At 36.7% G+C, this 15,833-nt stretch overlaps 1 protein-coding gene across 2 annotated transcripts in view; it reads right to left on the bottom strand.

The window, feature by feature from the left end:
- Positions 1–15,833, bottom strand: part of LOC123557665 (uncharacterized) — a 39,023-nt gene that overhangs the window by 1,653 nt on the left and 21,537 nt on the right. For both annotated transcript variants that reach the window (XM_053544024.1, XM_053544025.1), the window contains 4 exons: positions 10,809–11,048; positions 6,343–6,573; positions 4,991–5,525; positions 317–574 (listed from right to left, as the gene is read on the bottom strand). In XM_053544024.1, the coding sequence (XP_053399999.1) occupies positions 317–574; positions 4,991–5,525; positions 6,343–6,573; positions 10,809–11,048 (1,264 nt within the window). The remainder of the gene's footprint in view (positions 1–316; positions 575–4,990; positions 5,526–6,342; positions 6,574–10,808; positions 11,049–15,833) is intronic.

Below are 15,833 nucleotides of genomic sequence, written 5' to 3'. Positions count from 1 at the left end.
TGGATTACAACACATTTCGCAAAATGACCTACTTTTGGCTATTCCCCACCTTGTGTAAATCAAACGTGTTAGAATGGAAATAGATTTTAGTTTTGCATACTTTGTTGGCAAATAAAACACGTTTTTTCGTTCAAATGCATCATAATTAATGACTCAGGCCTTCGTAATTAGACTACTACGCATCTAAGCTCAAAACCGTGTTTTATTTGCCAACAAAGCATGCAAAACTAAAATCTATTTCCCAATTTACATACCTGAAAAAACTACCCTGTATACTTGTACAAATGTATTTACTTTTAATATGGCAGTAACTTACCTGTGTACTGGTCAGCTTTTGTTGAGCTCTCTGCCATATAAACAGCAGCCCCCAGCACAACCCCACCCTGTGCCATTCTAGGGTCAAGGCCCTGCTTCAACAGGCCTTGAACTCGGTCCGTCTTTGTGCCATGGAAGTAATAGCCCTCATTAATTTCAGGGTACAGATTTTTCTTAAAGCTAGCATCCAGGTAGGTCTCCACTTTCGAGCAGCCATGCTTCACACCAGGAATGCTGGATAACTGTTGGAACATTGGACCTACAAAATAAATTTATTATTGAGCAATTATCTTGCTTTTAGCTAAATTATCTAATCTGTTTACCTGTTAAACAAATAAGGCTGAAATTCACAGTGACATCAGAGTGCTGTTTGCTTTTCCTTGAACTGACACAAAGTTCTTATCACTGCCCTGAAAATGAGTTTGATACAAAAATGGCTTGTCGGACTTAACAGTTATATCATTATATCACTCGGGTATATATTATTTCTCAATTAAAGCTCATTCAAGAGGTTGTTGGTTCTAACTTGGCTGGATAGTCAAAATCACTTTCTCACAAGATATATGAGCCGTGCCATGGGAAAACCAACATAGTGGCTTTGCGACCAGCATGGATCCAGACCAGCCTGCGCATCCGCGCAGTCTGGTCAGGATCCATGCTGTTCACTAACAGTTTCTCCAATTCCAATAGGCTTTAAAAGCGAACAGCGTGGAGCCTGACCAGACTGCGCAGATGCGCAGGCTGGTCTGGATCCATGCTGGTCGCAAACCCACTATGTTGGTTTTCTCATGGTGCGGCTCATATGTATTGGTTTTCCCAGGAAGCTGACTCAGGAGTGATTCAACCTTAAGTTTTCTTCACAATGAAGTTTGTTGATAAACTACACTCAATGATGATGTTTAGTTTTTGAAAACAGTGTCAATAATAAGACGGCAGCAGACCCTAGGTGCTTTTAAAGGCATTTTTTCAAGCACAGACTGCAAACACCAACCTTCATCAAACAAGCGTGATGACTTCCTTACATGGAAAAATTACCTTGTGAGTTGAATGCGCAAATAATCATAACTGAGAACCTAGTGATTCAAGTGAAATCCAATTCAAAGTTAATAATAATTGAGTCGCGCCATGAGAAAACCAACATAGTGGCTTTGCGACCAGCATGGATCCAGACCAGCCTGCGCATCCATGCAGCCTGGTCAGGATCCATGCTGTTTGCTTTCAAAGCCTACTGCAATTAGAGAAACTGTTAGCGAACAGCATGGATCCTGACCAGACTGCACAGGCTGGTCTGGATCCATGCTGGTCGCAAAGCCACTATGTTGGTTTTCTCATGGCGCGGCTCAAATATTTCTTTCAGAACTAAAGTAAGCCAGAAATGTGTTTCTTGGCTGTCCGTAACAGGAAAATCTACACAACACAGGCATTGTTTGAATGAATTCTGCCTAGCCTAATCATACTTTAACCCCTACCCTGCTAAATTTCTATAATGAACTTGTCCATCTTTCAATTTGGACAGTACCATTAACTGTTAAAGGGGGTGCTTACCAAAAAGATACTTACTGAATGGATGGGCAAAAGGCAGAATCAATTGTGTCCAGCAGGGACTTAAAGGGCTAATGATCATTTTCGAGAGTTTCCTACAAATTATCAGACACAAAGTTCACACTTTTCCCTCACACAAAACAATTTTCCATGACAATTTTATGGTGTATTTTACAGTAACTTTTTTTTTTCAACTTAAAAGTAATGCGGTAATGCCTCTTAGACATTCAAAGAATGATAATTTTCCAATTCTTTTATTAAACACCTTTAACAAAGTTTAAAATGTAAACCAAGGCATTATTCTTTCGAAACAAATTTCAGAATGTCGGCTTCAATCAACACTTTCAACTAGCCATTTAGAAAACTAATCACCGATGGCTAGATCAAATAAAATTAGCTGACATTTTCCTTATTTCAAATTTTCCTCGACAATTTTCAGAATTCCCTAACAATTCTCCAAATTTTCCCCACTGCTTTGAAACCCTATTTTCATTCATCAGAGGTTCAGCACAGCCAAGACAACCACTGCTGACCTCTGGTATGCAAGATGGCTGAGCCTTAAAATGAACGATGGTCAGCAAACACGATTTTTTTAAAGCATAGATGGGGGCAAGTCTGACGCATTCCACGGAAAGATAATTTGCATTTTCAGATCTGATGAATGATAAACATAATAAATTACAAACTTACGAAATGGCAGTGATAGACCAGAAGCGTTTATCAGCACGACTAAACCTGTATCTGCATGAGGGCATGGCCAGAGTGCAAATATAGGCTAAGAAGTGTTAATAACAACATAAGGCACACCATGTCTATTTAATGAGTGATTGATCATTTAAATCATTTAATCATATAAAACATTGATGTAAACCATGTAAACTAATAACTAACATTAAAATATGAGAATCAGCGATAAAAAATCACATAAAAAGTTACAGCACACATACATGGCAATCTTAAACTGGTTATTTTGCCTGCTTCATTTTATTGGCCTAGGTTACAGAATTCCATACAGTTTTGTTTCTACATAGGTAAGCTGTAAAATAATATAGATTAATCCTTCCAATTAATCTTGTTTATTCTGGCTAAATTCCAATTTAATTGTTTGTACGTAAGTTTGCACCGGTTGCCATAACACTAAGTCGTTGCTATGGTATGTATCGCGAGATTTCGTAGCAGACGATAATTTAAAAAGAAAAGTCACGTGTTTGCCGTGCTTCCGATTTGCCATTCAGCACGAGGCCGTTTTAAGAACAACCCACCCACCGCACCCCTTTTTTAGCATAATTTAAATACTATTTCGTTTGTTTTATGATACTATAGATTTTCAATCAATAATTATAATGGAAAAATATTAAAAGGGTGTTACACGTTATATGCTATACTTGCCTATTTTTGCAACATTCTTGTTACTTTTTTGCTGCCGAGTTTTTTCCTTTTTCAGAATGCTTTACTTTTTTATGGCATCAGATGTTAAGGCACATGAGTCAAGAAACGTTATAACCAGACAGAAAAGGCACAAAATGCTATTTATGAAGTTCAACATAATAGTAACGTTCAGAAGCCGACGACTATATCATTCAGTCTTATTCTGAAGGATCACAGGATATGATGGAAAGCCAATACGTATCTGTGACACTGTGCTGGATGTGTATTCTGTACTAGTTCAAAGAATCTAATTATATGGACCATTAACATTCACAAGTGTTAACTTTTACTTATGTTTAAACGTGCTTATTTGAAAAACTTGACTCTTTAAGACATTTTTGCCTAATTTATGATTATGATTACTTATACCATTTGTAAATCAGATATACATGGTGACATTTATAAATGATGTGAAGTGCCTGTGTTAAGGAGATACATATATTCCTGTTTGTCATTTTGAAAATGCTTAGCTTGTTATCTTAAGCCGGTGCCATAACTTACAACTTTAAACTCTAAATATTTTCTTTTACTTTCTTCTCTTTTATTGATCTTCTCTCTTCTAATCTTTCTTTTGTCATACCGGCGGAAAATTCTTACGTCTGGGTGCGACTTGGGCATGCCATACTGAGTTGTTAACTGTCAATTACTAAATCTTTTTGCATACTCATGGGTCCCTGACCAGCCGACGCCATTCAACGGGGTTGGTGACACTCGTGGGTTCAAAATTCATTTTTTCTGGTTCATTTTTTCGAGCATATAAGAATTGGCCAGAGAGCGAAAAGGGCTAGGCGTTCTTATAGTTGCTCAACCATTTACATAGGTTACATTTGTTGTTATTAGGTTTATGTTGCGCCAATGGTACCTGGTCCGTATAGGGTACATGGAAGTACCTGGTTACTGTATGGTACCAAAGGGGTACCTGGTTTGTATATGGTACATGGAAGTACCTGGTTCATGTATGGTACCAAAGGGGTACCGGGTTCGTATATGGTACATGGAAGTACCATATGGTACATGGAAGTACCTGGTTCGTGTATGTTACCAAAGGGGTATCTGGTTTGTATATGGTACATGGAAGTACCTGGTTCTTATATGGTACCAAAGGTGGTGCCTGGTTCTACCTGGCTAACCGTACCGAGGGGTACGGGGGATGGCATGGCATAGTGTTTGTACAATATTTTTGGCGCAACGAGGTTCGAATTATCTAAGGCATGCCCGGGTCGCGCCCTTTGTGAGGATTTTCAACTTCAATCGCCATTTAATGTTTGAAGTCTTAAGCCACTATGACCGTCTTTCAATCCACACTTACCCTAAAGGAAAAATAAACTTGTGTTTATAATCGGAAGTGTTTTTATTTTCTTTTAAACATGAAAGCTTAGGTTTTATGATGGTACGTCAACCCAGAAATTTAATCCTAGAATAACACTATTGTAAACACATCATAGTAATACTATGGCATTGCACATTTCAGAGATAAATAAATCCAAGTATCTAGGCTCAAAACCAGTCTAAATTTGAAATAAGGCAAACCTGTATTAAATGACCAAAGATCATGCCTGGGAGACAAACCCTTATTTACAGGTCATCTTTACAACAATGTATCTACAGATAAAAATATACATAAAAAATACTGAAATTGGATATTTCAAAAAGTAACCTTAAAAGCTAACACAACTTTTCTGTACCAGAGGTGTGCCTATATTACCTTCTCCAGCTTTGTGGAAGAGTTGTTGTCTCCTCTGGCAGTATTGCTCGTACAGGGTCAAATTCTCTATCCGTTCAATCTTTGTGACCTTCAACGACTTGAAATTAAGGTCACCAAGTCCTTTGGCATCACGACCATGACCTATTTTGGCTGGTTCCCAAGTGCTCTGAACCAGTCTCTCTATTTTCTGGAAGGTAGACTGGTCTACAGTTTTAAGAGTATAGGCTGGTTTTCCCTTTTGTTCAACTTTCCAATCCTTCACTTTTCTATTCGGAGTGAACACAGACCAGTTAGAAGGCGGAAAAATATCATTCTGATACATGTGTATACAAAATTCTGGTGTACCACGTTCCGGAAAAATCTCCGAAGAAAGTTCTGGGGATTCCGAACTTGTTTCAGGTGTGACAACTTTTCTCCTAGGTCTTGGTATCGGGCGAGATGAAGAGCATCCAAAAGATTTTGGACGGACTGGTTTAGGTGCTACTGGTGGAGGTGGAGGTTTACGCATGCAGGATTCACACTCAGACTTGAATGGCTGAAAGTAATACATATACCCTACAGTAATGGAGTAATATAAAAATTATACAACACAGCAAGAAAATACTAAATCCAGATATCCATTTGACCAATATTTAGATACTTAATATACTGCAGAGGAACATTAAGTTTTTGTTTTATAGTAGGGATGGCAGTGAATATTCCAATATTCAAATATCAAAGATCATCTGTCAACTAATCTTACAATATACTGAGACTAAAATATCTTAAAGGGGCATGTTCCTAGATAAATATCAGAATTCAGAATTTTTAAAACGGAAAGCAAAACACTACTGTAAATCAAGACTTTTCAGGCAATTTCTGAAATATAATGGTGAACACAATTCATATGTACCACAATCAATCAAAATGGCAAAACTGGTATAACGGTTACCACGCAGCTGTTAAAACTGTATACTGTGAAATCATTAATATTCGTGGGGGACTAATTTTCGTGGATTTTGTCGTTGAGTTTATCCATGAAATTAAACCCCAATGAACAAGTAAAATTCCCATTCATTTTATGTTCAAAAGTTGATATCCACGAATCCATATACCCACGAAATTGCCATTCTGAACAATTCTACGAAATTTCATGTCCAAGGAATTTAATGATTTTACAGTAATGCTTTGGATTGGTAAATATTTTACAAGCTAAATGAATTCTTTTAGGAAATTAATACTTCAAAAAACCCATTGAATTACTGTCTGTTTACATTTTACTTACAATTACTATCAAATGATAATACTGAGTTTCAAAAATAATTAACATAAATCTGATAGTGTGCCCCTTTAAAAATCATCATAAAAGTTACCTGAAGATTTTTCTGAATGTTTGAGGATAATGCCAGTAGGACAATGGTGACAGTTTTCACCGTGGAGTTGCTGTTGTTTGTGGAGAAGTCACTGATGGCTTTCAACATGATACTGGCTGACACTTTTGGAGGGTACATGAGAAAGCCCGTCCCCAGGGTCGGGAAACTTATCGATGTCATACCATCGGTGCTAGCTTGTTGTAAGCACTTTGTGACAAGAGTTGTAAGAAGCTGAAATGTAAAAAAAAACCCAATAAACAGGATTGTGTAGAAGAATCTGCACAACAGTATAATTATTCATATATAACTATGATTAAAAGTATAAAAAATTGCTTTTGTAGAAATACTGATTGCAGTGATCCAGTTCTTAAATTTTGTGGTAGAAAAGAAGATAGGTAGGTGAATTTTTTTATTGGGCCAAATAAAAACTATATAGTTATGTGGTTCAGGTCACATAGGCATCAAACTTAGGGTATGTAAGTAGACACATTTTCTTTTATAACCAGAGCTATCACTAAAGGTGATTAATACCCTCAGACACTACATTGATACAGCAGAAGTAAAATGTTGTGATCTCAACAATGACCTGCAAGTGTGACCTTGACCTTGGAGCTAGTGACCTAGACTGTGCACTTTGCAAGTGGTCTTGATGAGGTTAACAATAGATACTAATTAAATGAAATTCATTCTTGTAGTTTAGAAGATAATGGAGTGGACAGGAATTTCAGTTATTTGATCTCTGATCTCTGACCTCTGCAGGGGTGGCAAAATCTGATTTTGACATACCTGTTTGTTTTGCCAAAAGTTTTTTCCTACTTGTCCATATAAGAGTTATATGGTAAAATATTGTGAAATTCTACTTGTTGTAATACTATGGGCTCTGGGACAATCTGGTGAAGTCGGACATTTGATTTTGTCATCCCTTAAGTGTGACTTTCACCTCATGACCTGTGTTGTGTACTGCATGTCATCTTGATGAGCTTAGATGATGTAATTTATGAAATTATTATTAGTGGTTTTGATGTGTAATAGAATTCCGCTTAAGCCGGTCTGCTATTATTCTGCTTGGTTGCATTCTATGCTTCCAAAGGATCTTTATACAGATTTTATTATAGGATATGGAGTGGGTGTAAATTAAAGCCATTTGATATTTGACCACTTTGTGTGACTTTGACCTTGGACTTGGAACAAACACAAAATTAAGCTGTTTGACCTTTGTCCTCAAAATGTGACCTTCGACCTAGTGACCTGAGTTGTGCACTCTGCACATAATCTTGATGAGGCAAATAATTGTTGCTAGTTTTATGAAATTCTTTCCAGCAATTCAGAAGATGTAAAGTGCATACAAAAATTAAGCTATTTGACCTTTGACCTCCATGTGTGATTTTGACCTTCTACCTCATGACCCAGGTTGTTCTCTCTGCATGTTGTCTTGATGAGATTAACAATTGATGCCAGTTTTATGAAAATCTTCCCAGCAGTTAAAACAAGAGCTGTCACTAATGGTGACAAATGCCCCCGCAGCGCCTTGACCTTTGACCTGGTGACCCTGACCTTTGCCTTGCCAAAGTCAGTAGGGGTCGTGTACTCAATAAGTACTATTAGCATGTGAAGTTTGAAGGTCCTGGGTGCAGTGGTTCGCGAGTAAAGTGCCTTCATGCAAAAAGTTAACGTTGTGACGAACGAACTAACGGACGGACAGTTGAAAATAATATGCCTCCCTTCGAGGGCATAAAAATGAATGGAGGCACTCAAAGTTAAGCTATTTGACCTTTGACCTCCAAATATGACCTTTACCTTAGAATATAGTGACCGAGATTGTTTAAAAAAAATCTTCCCAGCAGTTCAGATATAGAGCAGACATAATGGACGGACGGACCTACAGACAGACATGTCTGACTCCAGAATAGCCCCCATTTCATATTGGTGATATAGACCGATTAGCTCAATAGGGAGAGCACCAAACTACAGATTGCGGGGTCGTGAGTTCGATCCCCAGGCGGGGAGTATGTTCTCCCTGGCGGTTTGATAAAAGACACTGTATCTGAAATCATTCATCCTCCACCTCTTATTAAAGTGGAAAAGTTATTTGCGGAGAACAGGTTTGTATTGGTACAGAATCCAGGAACACTGGTTAGGTTAACTGCCCACCTTTACATAACTCAGGCTGTCTAGCATACCCCGACAAAAAATTAGGGCTAATTTTAGGGCAATTTGTACAAAAAAATAGGGCTAAAATTAGGAATTTGGTACAATTTTAAGGAAATTTTAGGGCTAAATTTAGGAATTTTCAAATCAAAATATGGACTTTAAAGACCATGTAATGTGCTTACCTTTATGTGATTGACATAACAGTAACTCAGAAATAGTGCTTTATTTACAAAAAAGACGTCTCCTAGCTTTCCACTGTTTTGAACTGTGCTAAATTGTTTTTTTCTGAATTAGAAGAACTTTTAAACAACATTTAAAACATTTTCTCTTTTTGATCATTGCAAAAAAGTTAAACAAGAGCACCGCCTTGCGGGTGCTGACGCTCATCTGATTTTTTTTGTGTAATAGAAATATTGTCCTACCCATGATTTTCTAAGTCTAAAAAGGGCCATCATTCTTGCAAAAAGCAGGATAGAGTTATGTTTCTTGATGTACAGTGTCCACTTATGATGGTGAAAAACTGTTGCAAGTTTTAAAGCAATAGCTTTGATAGTTTATGAGAAAAGTTGACTTAAACATAATACTCAACCAAGAAAATGATTTTCTAAGTCCAAAAGGGGCAATAATTATTGCAAAAATCAGGATGGAGTTACGCTGCTTGCTGCACAGGGTCAGCTTATGATGGTGAACAAGTGTTGCAAGTTTCAAAGCAATAGCTTTGATAGTTTAAGAGAAAAAGTTGACCTAAACATAAAACTTAACCAAGAAATCTGATATTTTCTAAGTCCAAAAGGGGCCATAAATCTTGCAAAAAGCAGGATGGAGTTATGTTTCTTGCTGTACTGGGTCAACTTATGATGGTGAACAAGTGTTGCAAGTTTTAAAGCAATAGCTTTGATAGTTTAGGATAAAAGCTGACCTAAACATAAAACTTAACCAAGAAAACTGATTTTCTAAGTCCAAAAGGGGCAATAAATCTTGCAAAAAGCAAGATGGAGTTATGTTTCTTGCTGTACAGGGTCAGCTTATGATGGTGAATAAGTATTCCAAGTTTCAAAGCAATAGCTTTGACAGTTTGGGAGAAAAGTTGACCTAAACATAAAACTTAACCAAGAAATCTGATATTTTCTAAGTACAAAAGGGGCCATAAATCTTGCAAAAAGCAAGATGGAGTTATGTTTCTTGCTATACAGGGTCAGCTTATGATGGTGAACAAGTATTCCAAGTTTCAAAGCAATAGCTTTGATAGTTTAGGAGAAAAGCTGACCTAAACATAAAACTTAACCAGGCAACGCCGACGCAGACGCCGACGCCGACGCCGACAACCGCTCAAGTGATGACAATAACTCATCATTTTTTTTCAATAGCTTTGATAGTTTAAGAGAAAAAGTTGACCTAAACATAAAACTTAACCAAGAAATCTGATATTTTCTAAGTCCAAAAGGGGCCATAAATCTTGCAAAAAGCAGGATGGAGTTATGTTTCTTGCTGTACTGGGTCAACTTATGATGGTGAACAAGTGTTGCAAGTTTTAAAGCAATAGCTTTGATAGTTTAGGATAAAAGCTGACCTAAACATAAAACTTAACCAAGAAAACTGATTTTCTAAGTCCAAAAGGGGCAATAAATCTTGCAAAAAGCAAGATGGAGTTATGTTTCTTGCTGTACAGGGTCAGCTTATGATGGTGAATAAGTATTCCAAGTTTCAAAGCAATAGCTTTGACAGTTTGGGAGAAAAGTTGACCTAAACATAAAACTTAACCAAGAAATCTGATATTTTCTAAGTACAAAAGGGGCCATAAATCTTGCAAAAAGCAAGATGGAGTTATGTTTCTTGCTATACAGGGTCAGCTTATGATGGTGAACAAGTATTCCAAGTTTCAAAGCAATAGCTTTGATAGTTTAGGAGAAAAGCTGACCTAAACATAAAACTTAACCAGGCAACGCCGACGCAGACGCCGACAACCGCTCAAGTGATGACAATAACTCATCATTTTTTTTCAAAAAATCAGATGAGCTAAAAATTAGGAATCTTTGTGAAAAAATAGGGCCTTTTTAGGAATTTCCTTTGATTTTTTTAAAAAATTAGGAATTTTAGCCAAATTGAAAAAAAATAGGAAAAAGTAGGAATTTTAGGGACGCTAGACAGCCTGATAACTGAAATACTGTTGAAAAACGGCGTCAAACCCAAAACAAACAAACAAATAGAAAGGTTAAGGACTTTTACAGTGTGTAGCAAAATTTTGAAAGAAATATTTAGGATAAGGGCAAAATTAATGGTAGGTAGGAAAACATGAATCACACATAAGTTTTTACCTGTTTAGGATTAGAACCATCTTGGGGTTTATCATATCTAGGAAGAGCACCACAGTAGATACCTTTACAGCTTATGTTGGCTGGTGCAAGTATGGCTATTTCCCCATGCTGTATACCCTTTGGGTATTTGGACTTGCATTCTACCTGTAAAGCTGGACCTGCAGCTTCAAGTACAGAATTACTCAACGTCCCTCGTTTCAAATCTAGTCCACGTGTGCTGGTGGTCATGACAACTTCAGTCTGTCAATTATTAACTAAGAATCAAAATATGTACATATAGGTGTGTAAAATTATGCCAAAGTTAGGCTTTTAGTCCTTGCAATAATTTTTTTGCTTTGAACTTGAGATCATTATTTTAGTTTTAATGTAACAGCAAACAGAAACAAAATAAATGAATTTTCCTTAAAGTTACCAAAAATCTGGTTCCTGACCTTTCTCTTAAAGTTATAAATATTGAACACACAATGCGTAATACATTGTACTAAACAGACATACAATGTAAATGAACATTTCTTCATTTCATTTTTTGTCAGTTTAACATTAATATTTTATTACTCACAACTTCTATGTTTATATGTTCACTGACTGGTTTCTACGGGCATAATACCAACATGACATAAACTTTTTATAAACAGATCAACATGTTTACAAAAAACAAGAGGGCCAAGATGGCCCTAGGTCGCTCACCTGAGAAACACACCATAACAGTGTAAACATGTTTGACCTAGTGATTTAATGGAAACAAGTATTCTGACCAATTTTCATTAAGATTGGACCAAAAATGTGGTCTCTTAAGTGTAAACAAGTATTTCCTTCAATCTGACCTAGTGACCTAGTTTTTGAGCCAAGATGACCTACATTCAAACTTGACCTAGATTTGATCAAGGAAATCATTCTGACCAAATTTCATCAACCTCATTTAAAAATATAGCCTCTATCGCATACAAAACGTTTTTCTTTGATTTGTCCTAGCGACCTAGTTTTTTACCCCAGATGACCCATATTAAACCTTGACCTTAATTTCATCAAGGCAATCATTCTGATCAAATTTCATGAAGATCAACTGAAAAATACAGTCTCTATTGCATACACAAGGTTTTTCTTTGATTTGACCTAATGACCTAGTATTTGACCAAGATGACCCATATTCTAACTTGGCCTAGTTTTCATCAAGGCAATCATTCTGACTAAATTTTATGAATATCCAGTGTAAAATGCAGCCCCTATTGCGTACACAATGTTTTTCTTTGATTTCAATTTTGACCGGGTGACCTAGTTTCTGATCCTAGATGACCTATATTCAAACTCCTAGATTTCATCCAGACAAACATTCTGATCAAATTTCATGAAGATCTGGTGTAAAATGCAGCCCCTATTGTCAGGGCTCCGGAAATTTTGAGAACTCAACCGGTCCGAAACAAAAATCATGACATCGGCGCTACTCCACCCACCGCATTACCAATATACCATATCTGTAAAACGTGATAGAGTAAAGAAATAAACATGTCATGCATTAAGAATGATTTGACCGGCCACTGCCAGTTACCATACAATGAAGACAGTTATTCAGTGTTATATGTGATCGTTACTTTGTTTTAATTTCGATGCTTTTCCGAGAAAATACTTGAAGGGATAAAATTGCCGAGGCATTGACACCGTGTACCTAACTAGTCTAAAAGCCAACGCACGTGACTTCGGTACTGTATTGTGAGGTTTACTCATTCTTTGACGGAATTTTACAAATTACAATGCATCAAAGTGACAAATTCTCTGCCAAACATCCTCAGTATTTTAAGAATACTCTGTCGTGGACCGAATGTGTACGTTATAAATGTGAACGCTGAGATCGAATTTCCCGCATGTATAGTACCAAAAGGTCACATGGGTCGGCCACAGATATTTCATTTTACTGGCGTTGTACTTCAGTAAGCAACTACATTTTATAAAGTCATATGTTCTCTTCTGATGTAAACAAAATTTCATTCTGAAATGTCTTTTAAAAGACCGATTTGATAAACAGTGCCACTCCGGTTTTCTTTATCATTCGTGTTTGCCAGTCCATTTTTTTCTTTTTTTTTTTTTTTTTTTTTTTTTGGTACAGTCTGGTTGCAAAGACGATTTTCTGTACGCGTTTCAACTGGAGGCCCAACAAATGAATCATGTAATTTTTATAAATCAAGTAATTATGAAAACTATTTATATCGGTTTCCCGTGTGATGTCTCATTAAATGCAGTGACCGTTTGTTTTTTACCCATGATTAATCATAGCCTTTTGAAATAAACCATCCGTCGGATTCTAAATAAAAGAAGTTGATCCCCATCGAAAGCATTTGGATCCAGTCAGAAACATTTGGAAACCAGTCAAAAATGTTTTATACATTGCAGTCGGCTGTCTGAAAACATTAAAGGATGTGCCGCGCGAGCACTGATTGCTTGGCAGGTGACTGTGTATTGAGATTTCAGACCGAAATTTATACTTTTTCTCCATTTTTACCGGACCGATTTTTTTTGTTGTTTTTTTCACTTTACGAATCGGTCTGAAAAGTCAAAAATCCGTCCAAAACCGACAAACCGGCAAATTTCCGGAGCCCTGCCTATTGCATACACAAGGTTTTTCTTTGATCTGACCTAGTGACCTAGTTTTTCACCCAAGATGACCCATATTCAAACTTGACCTAGAATTCATTAAGGCAATCATTCTTATAAAATTTCATGAAGATCAATTGAAAAATACAGCTTCTATCGCATGCACAAGGTTTTTCTTTGATTTGACCTAGTGACTTAGTTTTTGATCCCACATGACCCATTTTCAAACTTGGCCTAGATTTCATCAAGGCAATCATTCTGACAAAATTTCATGAAAATCAGTAGAAAAATACAGCCTCTATTGCATACACAAGGTTTTTCTTTGATCTGACCTAGTGACCTAGTTTTTGACCCAAGATGACCCATTTTTGAACTTAGCCTAGATTTCATCAAGGTAGTCATTCTGATCAAAATTCATGAAGATCAATTGAAAAATACAGCCTCTATTGTATACACAAGGTTTTTCTTTGATTTGACCTAGTGACCTTGTTTTTGACCCCAGATGACCCATTTTCAAACTTGACCTAGATTTCATCAAGGTAATCATTCTTACAAAATTTCACGAAGATCAATTGAAAAATACAGCCTGTATCACATACACAAGCTAAATGTTGACAGACGCCAGACATCGAGCGATAAAAAAAACTCACCTGAGCAATTGAGTTCTCTAAAATGGTAATGAAACCTACTGAAACAATATAACTACATATTAATTTCTGTATCTGAATCAAACCCTTCATGAAAGACCACTCTTTGGAAACAAAAAAGAAGAGGGTCATTGACCCTAAAGTGCTCACCTGTGTACAAGGCTTCAAGTGTGTTTTTATAAGTACATAATTAGGTTTCTTCTATGTTAGCCTATATACATGTCACACACACTTTTGAACCTAGGGCAATTATTTGAACAATTATGGTAGACATTACAATTCTGATATCACATGCCAAATATCAAGGCTCTAGCTATTATTGATTCAGAGAAAAAAAGTGACAACGCCCTCTGACCGCCATGTTTTTTGATGAATCGGAATAATTTGAACAATCTTGGTAGAGGGTCACACAAGAACCATTTGTGTAGAATTATTTTAAAATCGGGCTTGCAGTTTCAAATAAGAAGATTTTTAAAGTTTCAATATATACATATAGGGAAAAGTGACCACGCCCTCTGGCGGCCATATTTTTTGATGAATGAAAATAATTTGAACAATCTTGGTAGAGGGTCACACAAGGACCATTTGTGTAAAATTATTTTAAAATCGGGCTTGCAGTTTCACACAAGAAGATATCTAAAGTTTCCACTATATACATATAGGGAAAAGTGACAACACCCTCTAGCGGCCATGTTTTTTGACGAATCGGTATAATTTGAACAACCTTGGTAGAGGGTGACATAAGGACCATTTGAGTGAAATTATTTTAAAATCGGACCATCGGTTAAGGAGGAGATGTCGTTTGAAGTTTTTTCTATTTTTAGCTCTGGCAGCCCCTATGTGCAACCAAGCAGAACTGTTTGAACAATTTTGGTAGAGGACCACCTAAGGAACATCATGGCCAAGTTTCATCAAAATCCATTCTTTTGTTTTGGAGGAGATGTCATTTAAACCCAAATGTTGACGACGGACAGACGACTTGACGGACGGACTGACGCACGCGTGACGGACACAGCGTGATCACAATAGCTAACAAGAGCTGTCTGTAACAGCGTGCTCAACTATTCGAAGCATTGACAGTAGTAGAGTCAAAATATTACCGAGAGATTTTCAAACAAAAGAAAAAGAATAGATAAGACAAACAATGTACTTGTATTTGTGGATTTGGATAAGTCTTGCACTATATGGCAATGTGTGACCATGATGGTAAGCAAGTGTTCAAAGTTTCAAAGCCATATATCAAACAGTTAAAAGACAAAATATCAAATGGTATGCAAAACTTAACTAATTTCTATGTCAAAAAGGGCCATATCTGAGCTAAAGTCCTTGTTCTAGGTAGACTATGATGGTAAACAAGTTTCAAAGCCATATGACAAACAGGTAAGGCAAAATATGAATTGGCATGAAAAACTTATAACTGATTTCCAAGTCCAAAAAGGGCCACAATTCAGCCAAAATAGTTGACATAGTAATGTACTCTTGCCTACAGATGGGAATCATGATGATAAACAAGTGTTAAAAGTTTCAAAGCCACATGTAAAATAGTTTAACAAAATGTTGACTGTTATGAAAACTGAACCAATTTCCAAGTCCAAAAAGGGACATAATTCAGCCAAAATAGTCGACAGAGTTATGTACTCTTGCCTACTGACGGGAATCATGATGATGAACAAGTGTTAAAAGTCATGTCAAATAGTTTTAACAAAATGTTGACTTGTATGAAAACTAAATCAATTTCCAGTCCAAAAAGGGCCATAATTCAGCCAAAAGCCTTATCAGAGTTATGTACTCT

Source organism: Mercenaria mercenaria, chromosome 5 (assembly GCF_021730395.1).
Source record: "Mercenaria mercenaria strain notata chromosome 5, MADL_Memer_1, whole genome shotgun sequence".
Taxonomy (NCBI): Eukaryota; Metazoa; Mollusca; class Bivalvia; order Venerida; family Veneridae; genus Mercenaria; species Mercenaria mercenaria.
This window is presented reverse-complemented; position numbering and strand designations above follow the sequence as displayed.